The 12,049-nt window shown below is 44.4% G+C and overlaps 1 protein-coding gene across 1 annotated transcript in view; it reads left to right on the forward strand.

Moving 5' to 3' along the window:
- WWC2 (WW and C2 domain containing 2) overlaps positions 1–12,049 on the forward strand; it is a 207,004-nt gene that overhangs the window by 181,488 nt on the left and 13,467 nt on the right. The window contains 1 exon segment of the mRNA XM_047714505.1: positions 1,179–1,421. Coding sequence (XP_047570461.1) covers positions 1,179–1,421 — 243 coding nt within the window.

Below are 12,049 nucleotides of genomic sequence, written 5' to 3' on the forward strand. Positions count from 1 at the left end.
AATACTATGCAGCCATCAAAAGAAATGAAATCTTGCCATTTGCGACGACATGGATGGAACTAGAGGGTATCATGCTTAGCGAAATAAGTCAATCGGAGAAAGACAACTATCATATGATCTCCCTGATATGAGGGAGAGGAGATGCAACATGGGGGGTTGAGGGGGTAGGAGAAGAGTAAATGAAACAAGATGGGATTGGGAGGGAGACAAACCATAAGTGACTCTTAATCTCACAAAACAAACTGAGGGTTGATGGGGGGAGGGGGTTGGGAGAGGGGGTGGGGTTATGGATATTGGGGAGGGTATGTGCTATGGTGAGTGTTGTGAAGTGTGTAAACCTGGCGATTCACAGACCTGTACCCCTGGGGATAAAAATATATGTTTATAAAGCTGTAAAAAAAAAAAAAAAGAAAAAAGAAAGGATGAATACCCAAGTTTTGTAGCAACATGGGCGGGAGTGGAAGAGATTATGCTGAGTGAAATAAGTCAAGCAGAGAGAGTCAATTATCATATGGTTTCACTTATTTGTGGAGCATAACAAATATCATGGAGGACAAGGGGAGATGGAGAGAAGGGAGTTGAGGGAAATTGGAAGGGGAGGTGAACCATGAGAGACTATGGACTCTGAAAAACGATCTGAGAATTTTGAAGGGGTGGAGGGTGGGAGGTTGGGGGCACCAGGTGGTGGGTATTGTAGAGGGCACGGATTGCATGGAGCACTGGGTGTGGTGCAAAAATAATGAATATTGTTATGCTGAAAAAAATAAAAAAATAAATCTTTAAAAAAATAAAATAAAATACTAACTTAAAAAAAATCTCTGCGTTTAAAATAAACATTTCTCACTTACCTCGTTGTTCACTGCAGGTTGGCTAAATGCTGTGCTCATTTTGTCTTCACTCAGGACCCACACTGATGGGACCTCCACCTCCAAATCTTTGCTGTCCTCCTAGCAGGGGACAGGAATGCACCCATCTCACACTGGCCTGGAAAGGCTTTGCTGGAGGTGGTACACATCACTGCCACTCCCCTTTCACTGGCCAGAGTAGGTCACCTGGCCAGCGGTGCCTCCCTTCAAGGGAGCCAGCAAGTGTGTGCTCTCGTGTGCCGGGGAGGAGGAAGGGCAGAATAATGAGTGCCCACAATAGTAAGGGTGTCATGTTGTTTTCTAACCCTGCAGACGGTTTGCCAGCCAGTGCTGAGAAGAACAGCTCAAGAACACCCAGGGCGCACATCTCTAGACCTCGAACTGGACCTCCAGGCGTCTCTAACCCGTCAGAGCCGGCTCAACGATGAGCTGCAGGCCCTCAGGGGCTTGAGGCAAAAGCTGGAGGAGCTAAAAGCTCAGGGAGAGACTGACCTTCCGCTGGGTGTCCTGGAAGACGAGAGGTTCCAGAAGCTCCTGAAAGAAGCTGAGAAGCAGGTACAGATCTCGGTGTCTCCACTGTCCCTGAGGGGTGGGAAAACAGCGGGTACTAAAGCCAGCCCAGTGGAAGGTCCCCAGCCTACACCTGGGTTTCAGCAAGGCCACGGGTCCTTTTGCTGGAACACAGAACACTTTTCCCCATTGTTGTAGGCATTTTTTTTTTTTTTTTTTTGTTAACCTAGGCTATTGCTCAGAGTGTGGAACTGCCATCCACTAGGGTACAGATAGGAGATCCCCCCACCACATCACCCCCCGCTTACCGGCCACCTGGTAGCAAGGAGCGTGGCCACCAGAGAGAGTGGTCTGTTTCTGCTCAGCGGTTGTCTCCGTCTCAACATGAGACTTGGCAAATAAATACAATTTAATTTTTACTACAAATGATAAATCTCATTTGAATTTTCTGAGTAGCTCTTTAAGGTTCATGATGCACCTCAGTTATTAATATGTTATTCATTTTAATGTTTCTAAATTTTCACATTCTTCCTTTCCTTCAAAAAAGATCACACTCCACATAATGCCGTTCTCCTCTGCCTTTCTTTCACCATACAGGTTACTGTACAAAATAAGGTAAAAATCACTGATTTAAAAACTAGGGTATTTTGGGGGCGCCTGGGTGGCTCAGTTGGTTAAGTGTCTGCCTTCAGCTCAGGTCATGATCTCGGAGTACCAGGATAGAGCCCTGCGTCAGGCTCCCTGCTCAGCGGGGAGTCTGCTTCTCTCTCTCTCCCCTGCCTCGATGCTTGCACTCTCTTTCTCTCTCTCTCAAAATAAGATTTTTTAAAAATCTAAAAAGAAAAAAAAAGATAGGGTAATTTAAGGGAATATTCCTATTGTTCTGCCACCTGCCTACAACCAAAATTTCCAGAACCTGCATATTTATCCAGTTGGCTTATTCTCTAAGTTTAGAATTCCGATTTGGGTATAAGAGTATATCCACATCCGTATGTAATAGACAAATAGAATTTCCCGCGTAGCTGAAACATTATTCTCTTTCAACCATTTTGGATGAAAATCTGAAATAGATCATACACTTTCTTAAACTAATAGAAAATCTTGTCCGTAATATAAACTTCCCTTTTTGGCCCATAGTTACTGTTTAGTTGCTAGTGTGTGGTACTATAGCGAAGCTGAGTCGTTTATTTGCTAGCACTACTAATCCTAGATGGAACTCAGAAGCTTCATGAAGGAATTTTAGGGATCTGACTGATCCCAGTAATTTGTAGAGAAAGTTTAAGCAACAAAACATATCACATATCGGGGCACCTAGGTGGCTCAGTCATTAAGCGTCTGCCTTCGGCTTAGGTCATGATCCCAGGGTCCTGGGATCAGGCTCCCTGCTTGGCGGAAAGCCTGCTTCTCCCTCTCCGCCTGCTTGAGTTCCCTCTCTCACTGGGTCTCTCTCTGTCAAATAAATAAAATCTGAAAAAAAAAAATATATATATATATATATATCCCATAGCTGTATTATGTCCCACCTGATAGAAGAGACCTTGGCATACAGTAGAACATCATTAAGTATCTCCATTCAGTGGAGAGTTGAATTGTAGGCCTTATGTTTCGTCCTACAGAGACTACAAGGATAATTAGACGCTGTCGTGCGCTCTCAGAGCTTACGGATTGGCAAAGGAGATGAGCCAGACACACCAGGTCCTCAAGAGAAATCACTTTCTAGTAAGATCAGGAGATGTTTCGTGGAGGAAGTAGCAAAGTGGTCTTGATGGCAGGTAGTGGGACTTTGTCCACCGTGGGGGAGAGGCGAGCAGGTGCAGGAAGCACAACAGTCCAGGTCCAGGGCAGCTCTCGGCAGTGAAGGGTCCATAGACGTGAGCCCCCAGCAGAGCAGTGCCACAGTGTGGCTGTCCCTGCACGATGGAAGGTTGGGTTAAAAGCTGAAATCATCAGCTCTTACGTTTGTTACCTTGATAATAACCATTGCTTTTATTTTCTTGAGTCTTTGAATTAACATCGACATTAACAATCATTTCAAACTCTTGGCTTGATTAATATCATGGAGAAGCATCACAATTTTTTTACCTCCATGGGTCCAAGGCTTTCAAAGCTGGATTAGCATTTTACAACTATTGATTTAAATAGAACGCTACATCTTTGAGGGTTTTTTCTTGTTTGTTTGTTTTTGATTTGTCATGATGTGAAATTCCAGATCCTTGGGCATCAGTAATTATAAAAACTTTTGGGCCTTTTTTTTTTTTTTACCCTAAGTCATACTGCTAAATTCATCCATGAACTGCTTAGAATTCTAGTTTGTTTTGACAGCTATCTAATCTCCAGTGTATAGAGAGAAGCTCAGTAAAGCAAAAAGTTAGTTATTTGAAAAAAACTAAAAAAAAAAAACAAACAAAAATAGACATAGCTCTGGCGGGACCAATGAAGAGAAGATACACACACAGAAAATTATAAAAGTAAAGAGATAGAATTATGGATAACTTTGAAATGTAAAACATAAGTGAATAATATAAAAAATATAGGCCCACAATTCAGACAAATATCTAGGAAAATGGAACATACTAGAATGGATGAAGGGTGAAAAACAATTGAAAATCCTCTCTCAAAGAAATGAAAGCAGTGATTTAAAATGTACCCACAATGAAAGTATAGGTCTAGATGTTCTGTAGCTAAGGTCCACCAAACTTTCAAAGATTATCTCAATTTTACATAAACTCTTCCAGACACCAGAAAAAGAACACTTCACAACTCATTCTACGTGACCAATGTCCCTAATACCAAAACTAGACAAAGATATTACCAAGAGGAAGAATCACAGGCCAGTTTCATGCATAAGTATAGATGCAAAAATCCTGAATGAAATGTAAGTAAATATAATCCAACAATATACATTTTAACCATGTTGAATTTTGCAAGGATTCTTTATTATTAGAAAAATCTATTAATATGATGAATCCCCTGAACAGATTAAGGAGAAAAACCCTTTGGTCAACTCAACAAATATAGGAAAAGTACTAATAAAGGTCCATATTCATTCATGTTTAAAACTCTTGGTAAGTAGGAAGAGATGACGTCTTTAACTCATAGAGAATCACCAAAAGCAAATATGATCCTAAATAGACAAACATTGGAATTGTTCTCTTTAAAATCACACACAGGCATTCAACACTTTTCTGCTCAACATTCTAACCAGTGGGAGGCAAGAAAAAAGTAGAAGCAGAGAGACAGGAAAGGAGGAGCTAAACCTGTCATTATTGGCTGATACGATATTGTGTACATTAGAAATCCACAAGTTCCTACAAAGGATAAGAGAATTGAACAAGATGGGCAAATAGAAGAATCATTTACAAAAGTCCATTGCCTTGCTAATATACACCAGCCAGAAACAACTGGAAAATTTAATTAGGAAGATACTTTTTCACCACAGTATCAAAGAATATCACGTATCAAGGAATAAATTCAACAAAAATGTGTATTATGTTAAAGGAAAACCTTTTAATAACCTTAAGAGGAAAGTGTTAAAAAAAAAAAACCTGAATCCATGGAGAAGTATATACTACATTCATGTAGAGCAGAGGTCAGCAGACTTTCCCCGTAATGGGCTGGAGAAGAAATATTTCGTCCAGAGGGTTCTCATTCACCACCTCTCAACTCTCCCATTTAACACAAGAGCCGCCACAGACGAGACATACATAACTATTTGGCTGTGCTGTGTTCTAAGAAAACTACACAAAAATAGACACAGACCATAGTTTGCCACCCTTGACACAAAGGAAGAGTCACTGTTGTGGAAATAGTCGATTCTCCTTAAAATGTACCGCAGATTCGATGTCATTCCAAGGTGATTGCCTACATGGATCTTCATGGAAATTGATGCAATTGATGGAAGAAGAAGGACAAATACCCAAGACACTTCTGGAGAAGAAAAACAAAGAGCAGGGACTTGGCCTGCAGGAAATCAGTTGTTAAGATAATAAGGACACAGTGGGGGGAATCAAGAGACCAGCCACTGGCGTGAAATGAGGGCCAGAGACAGACGCATGTGTGTGTAGAGCGTGGGTGGATGGGGAGAGGTAGCCGGTCAGGCAGGGGCAGAAGGAGGGACCACTGAATCAGTCAAGCTTGGAAAAAGGTCATCCATATGGGAAAAGATAGCATCGGATGCCTACCTAACCTACAAAAATCAATTCTAAATGGAGTCAGGACTTCCATATCAAAAATAAGAGTCAAAAACTCAGTGAGAAATGCGGGGCACATCTTTTCATGTTTCTATTTTTTGCCTCTCTGACATCTCTCCTGTGTCCTCCCTACCTGGAGATAAGGAGCAGAATTGATGAGAGTCTTGAATGCCATGATGGGGAGGCACCGAAGGTTTCTTGAGAGGAGGGTTCTTTGGGTGTGCTAGAGATGTGTGTGGGACATTGGCCGGTCCGTTTTCCACAAAATATAGGCTAGGAGCTTGGGCAGGACCCAAGCTGTCTGATCCTGTTTGAAAGAAACAAGGCTGAGGCATCTTTTCGGAGATCAGAGTATCATAAATGCACTGTCTCGCAAGTGGGCATTTTAATCTTTCATTGTCACCTTCCACTCTGAGACTTTTGCTACTGTTAATAGATGACTCAAGGTTTGCAAGTTTTTAGAGTGACTCTTGTTTTCCTTCTTCATGAAAGAAATCCTTGGTGCAAGTAGATGAAAACGGAGGGGTGTAGAAGCCAGCAGCCCAGGAGATCTTCAGGGCTGACTTTGATGCGTTGCTGAGTTTCTAAAAACCTGTGCTTCAAGTAAAAGTTGATGTTTGAGGCACACGTGTTCATTGTAACGATTTGTCCTTGAGTAAGCCAGTCAAGAGTGTGTGTCTGTTCTCAGCTGCGGAAAATTCTGGGAGGGCGGTCCTGGGGAACTTGAGCAGAGCTGTTCCCTGTAAAAGAGAAACACCTCTTAAAGGCAAGTCTTTGCCCTCCTGGGTGCCTTTGGTCTAGCAGCAAAGTCCCAGGTAAACGCCCTAGGGGAGCGACGAGGCCGTCCTCTTGCTGCTTCTATGTTATGGTGCCTCCGGAAGGATATTCCATCCCACCTTGGCAAAAATCTCCGCTGCCTCATTAAAGCCTGCTGAACTTGCCTGCCAGCCATGATTTTATCCTGTTCTGAGTTTTGCTTGCCCCTTACCCACCACTAGAATACACAGTTGTCCCTTGACTTGCTGCTGGATGGATAGATACACGAACTTGAACTAAATTCCCTTATAAGTGACCTCTTTGAAAACTGTTACAGCTGTGTCCTTCAGGCACGGGTGCTCTCGTTTTCCCAGGCCTACCCCAGAACCAGTGTCTCTTTGAAAGTGCTGCTGCGGGGACGGGAGGATTTTTGTTCTTCAAACAGCACAACTCAACACACTTCTGTACAGAGCCTCGTGTGCTTGGCCTGGCCAGCCGAGTTCACCGCATGCCGCACTGGAGGCTTTCTGCCTGCGGCTGCGCAGAACTGCTTCCAGGATCCTGGGTGTTTGCTGTTTGCAGCGTGGCTGCAGATCCCAGATCCCTGGAGTCTTGCCAGTGCAGGACATAAGCAGGTCTGGTTCTGGCTTTGGAAAGTGTCCTAAGAAGAGTGACACTTGAGCATTCTTTTCTGTAAAATAGTGGTTTGCTTTTATATTAATTTGCAGTTATTTAGTCATAAAATTGTACCTACTTATGCATGATTCTCGTCCCATAATAAGCTACTGATGACTATAATCATCCCTACAGAAGTTGCATTGATGATTATGCTTAGAAATTTAATTATGTCTTCATCGGGGTTTTCTGATCTGTGTCTCTGATGAACCAGCACTTCGTTGGTTCCATAATCAGTTTGCACAGCAAGATACTGAGGGAGAAGAGCTGAAGGAGGGTTCGCTTGCAATCGTGCGGGGTGTGGGATAAACCCTCCCGTCGCACTGCGTCACTACGAGGGTGCAGCCCCAGGGGCGGAGCAGAGGCAAGGAGTGGGGGAGGAAGAAGGTGGCCCCTGGGTGCTGCTTGGTTGCCGTAGGGCCGGCCCCTGGGAGCCACGCATGCTGCATCTCACAGGCGTGTTCTGGGAGCCGGAGGAAAGAATCGCGCGACCAGGGGCACGTGTCGGTGCCAGGGGATCCCACGGCACATGTGGCTTCCACAGAACCTACGGCAGGGGCTGGAGGCTCAGAGAAGGGACACGAGGGGAGACCCTGGGTGTGCCTTGTGAAATCCCCCGGCCCCCAGGGAGCTGATGACCACAAGGGCAGCTGGAAAGGGGAGGGCCTGAGCTGACCTGTCAGGGGCGTCTGATTCAGAGCGAGCATCTCGTTTTCCAGTTCTCCTCGAGAAAATTGCAGCATTGGCTAAACATGAAGATGTAGCTAAATAACTAAGGTCATTAAGAGCTGAGGTGGTTGTCTTCATAATTTTATTCAAGTTTCCATACCATTGCTATCATTTTCCTGGGTTGTTACCATGAACGTCATATGGGGACGCTATTAACAGCTCAGTATGAACACCTTTGTTAGCGTCGATGCACATATAAACCAAATGCGGTATTTGTGTGCACAGTACAGGGCCGAGCTCTCCCTCGCCTGACGATACCTGGTGAAAAAGTCTTTGGGAGACACTGGAGGTCCTAGTTGAGGGTGTAAGTGTGAAGGAAGAGAGTGACGGTACCAGCGAGGGCCCGGGAGCGCGGCGGGGTGGGCGCTGCATGCTCTTTGCCAGCTCTGTTCTCATTGCCCTCCCTCTTCCTTCCCATCACAGCTCCTTCCTTCCTCATCTACCAAAGACAAATCAGCCTTATAAAATGCCATAAAAATGGGCACATCTGCAGCTTCGGTATTTTCCATGCTCAGATAAGGTTTTACATATTTAATCTACAAAATAAGAGGATTGGATTAGATGACCCCCGAGATCCCTTGCAGTTGCAAAATCTGTGATCTGTTTGAGATCTGTTTGGTCTAAGTCAAGATGCGGAGAAATACTCAGAACTTGAAGTCTGCGTGGTCCAGCAGCCAAGCCATTAGGGCACTTGCCGTGCTTGGAGAATCCTGCAGTCCGAGGTGGGATGAGATTCCCTGAGCCTTTTCCATCTAAAGCATCCGCGGTTGGGTCTTCCATAGGCCAGTAGAGCAGCGCTCAGAACCACAATGTGGGAGCTACGCTAAGTGCCCTGTCCCTGCATCTTTTCTTCCTTCTGCCTAAGGGCGGCTGTTGCCTCAAGTGGCAGGGAGGGCGGAGCTCTCAAAGCCAAGTGCATTCCTACCATCATAAAGCAGCCGTCTGATTCCCGAGTACAGCCGGTTTTTCTCTCTCTGTTGACCAGCTGCATATAGAGGCTGCTGGACTTAACATACTTAGCTTTCTCACTGCTAAAGCTTGGAACAGCCCCGTCTGCGAAAACACAGACGATTTCAACGGTGTGCCTTTGATTATGGCCACAAACACTGCTAAGCGCTATGGGCTTCTCTCTCTGCTCGCTCCTCCTGTCCCATCCACTTCTTTGTACACACGCGGACACAACAGCACACATGCACACACACTGCCCTTGGATTCCCGCCACTTCCCCGAAGCAGTGGGGCTTTGTGGGATTCTCAGCAGCGCGCTCGTAAAGTGCCTAACACTGAGCAAAGAGCCTGCCGATTGCCATAAAAAATAGAGCTCCCAGAGAAGCAGTTAATTGAAGGCAGCCGCGGAATTTGCTTCCCTGGTCTGGAAAGCGGCCGGCTCTCAGGGTCACACTCCGTAACCTTCCTCCTTTGTGGTGGAAGGTGGGTTTTGTAGCTCAGAATAAAAACCGAATCAGAGTTAGTGGCTTCGTGTATCATACAGCCCCTCAGAAAGCAGAGCGAGAAACGTAAGATCTGAATTCGGACCAGATAAGTGTTGCTTCTTCCGTTAGGCTTCTCCGCGTGGCTCTAGGTTGGCACTTTCTGCAGGTCAGGCACCCATCGCATAAGCTAAAGGATAGTCACACTCTTCTGGAATCTGGGGTGCCCAAAAAGTGGTTTCTAATCCTGTGAACCAGGCAGCTTATCATGACTTGTCGGGTGAGAAGGGGAGGCGAGTGCTGAGGAAGGGTTGGTATTTTTCCAAAGGAGCCTCATATTGCTTCCAGAGAAGAAATTTCTTTCTCTTTCTCAGAGTGTTTCCCCGTCAAAACACCAAAGTTCTGCGATGCTAGCCTTTTTTAAAGCTTAAAATAATACAGATGTTAACATTTAAAGCTAGAATATGCTAAGAAAATCATGTGTCAAAGACACCAATACACCTCATTCAACAAAATAAATCTTACTGATTACAGTGAAGTACTCACCAGGGAGGTTTAACTGCCAGAAAGTTGGCTCCTCTTGATTATTAACAGCTGACAAAACTTTCTTGTGATGTATTTGGTCACCCAGATTTTGAGAGGAAGATACAGATGTGTAGGTACAGATATAATCACACAGATAAATGTAGTTTCCAGAGAAGTAGTCACTTACTCAGTGGGGATAAAGGAAGATGTTCCATGGTCAGTCTTAATTTTGCCCAGAACAAAGCCAGATTTCAAAGTGATTTTGCAGTGCCCAAAAACATTCTGGAAAGGCAGTAGCCATCCACCTTATTTAGAGGGACCGTCTCACTAGTGCTCTTCTGCAGAGGGTAAAACAGATCCCCACCATTGCATTTCTATAGAAGGTGACCGAAGGTGGGACAGGACCCAGGGAGCCTGTTGTAATTCTCATCTGATAAAACACATCTCAGAGAAACTGGCCCAGATTTTCTTACCTAAGTATATCCAGGATGTACCTTCTTTCTCTGGCCTTTCCAAATCTCTGTTGTTTAAGTCAGTAAGCAGACGGCTGTTTTAAGATTAGTTTATTCAGGGGTGCCTGGGTGGCTCAGTGGGTTAAAGCCTCTGCCTTCGGCTCGGGTCATGGTCCCGAGGTCCTGGGATCAAACCCCACATCGGGCTCTCTGCTCAGCAGGGAGCCTGCTTCTCTCTCTCTCTCTGCCTGCCTCTCTGCCTCCTTGAGATCTCTATCAAATAAACAAAATCTTAAAAAATAAGAATAATAAAAATAAATAAGTAAATAGAAGAAGAAACTTATTTAAAAAAAAAAAAAGATTGGTTTCTTCATATTCCATGTTGCCAAGAATTAGGATAGCAACAGTACTTCTGTCTGCTTACTCGTTTACCAACTCAATAGGTGGCATCACGGGAGAAGTCATTTGTTCCTGTTTACCAAGTCAGTAGTTCCTTCTCTGGGACCTCATGAAAAAGTATCTGTTTGCTCAGGATAAGACTTGACCTAGTAACTAAAAGATCACATTTGTCCTCTTTAAATTCGAGGTACATCAAACCAGAAGCTCCGAGTGATGGTTAAACTGTCTCACCGATTGCAAAATAATCAAGTGAGAATTAGTACGGAGCCAGTAAAGGCGGCTTTTTTTTTTAAAAGATTTTATTTATTTGACAGATCACAAGCAGGCAGAGAGACAGACAGAGAGAGATGAGGAGAAGCAGGCTCCCCGCCGAGCAGAGCGCCCGATTCGGGACTCGATCCCAGGCCCCTGGGATCACAACCCGAGCCGAAGGCAGAGGCCTAACCCACTGAGCCACCCAGGCGCCCCTGAAGGCGGCTTTTCTAAACAGAATCTTCCAAAACAAGTAGAGGAAAGTGGGGCAGTAAAAAGTATCTGGAAAAGGATCCTTCATGGTGAAAAAAGTCAGAAGTTAACTGCAAGGGATTATGATTAGCGAAGGACTAGGAATGCCCTTTCGCAGGATAGTTGGCTTTCCATAAAGTGGTGTGAGTGTGATTGATTCTAAATAAGTACCTGCTGGATAAGTAAATTTAAAATCTCATCTTTCCGAAAAGTGCCACAGCATTTTTATTTTTAAATTCACGATGCTTTAGTGCACTTGAGCTTTGAGAGTATTTTAAAATTCAAAAAGATTTTCTTTAGCTAAAAGATTAACATATGCTGATTGTTCAAATCCAAATAATACAGAACTGTATAAAGCAGAAAGCAGCGATGCCTCCTTGAAGCCCCATCCCCCTTGGCATTTGTCCTTCCAGCTCTTTCTTATGCCGTGTGTGCACGCGCGCGTGTGCGTGCGTATTACTTGAAAGGGTTACGCAAAAATAGTGTCAAGAAGATGAATTGTTGCGAAACTTGATTTTCTCCCCCCACCTAATTCTGCGTTCTTATATGAAGAACAACCTTCCATTGTAGTCAATTTTGCTGTACTTCATTATTTTTAAGGCATTCACCTGTGTAGATATATCGTAATTATTTATTCTAATGACAGTTCCCCAAACTTTCAGTTATTGGACGATGTGGAAATGAGCATTCCTGTACATTTTGGGACACCGTTCTGGATTCAGTAGTGTTTCCAAAGCGTAAATGCCTCGGAGTAGAGTTGCTGGTCCTGTCGATTTGGCTTTGAACCAACCATGGGCAAAGGTCTCGTCCCTATCACGTCTTATAAGGCTAAAACCTTGTTCTTTCCTGGCCTTGGCAGAATCTGAAGCATCGGGAAGGGATGACAAGGGAAGGGAAGACAAGATCCCTATAATCCCTTTTTGCCGGCGCCAGTCTCCTCTCCTTCCAAAGTTTGTAACCGAAAGACTTGGCTCTTTCAAGTCCGGAAGGATCTCAGTGATGGGACTATCCAGT

The sequence above is a fragment of the Lutra lutra genome, chromosome 2 (genome assembly GCF_902655055.1).
Source record: "Lutra lutra chromosome 2, mLutLut1.2, whole genome shotgun sequence".
Lineage (NCBI taxonomy): Eukaryota > Metazoa > Chordata > Mammalia > Carnivora > Mustelidae > Lutra > Lutra lutra.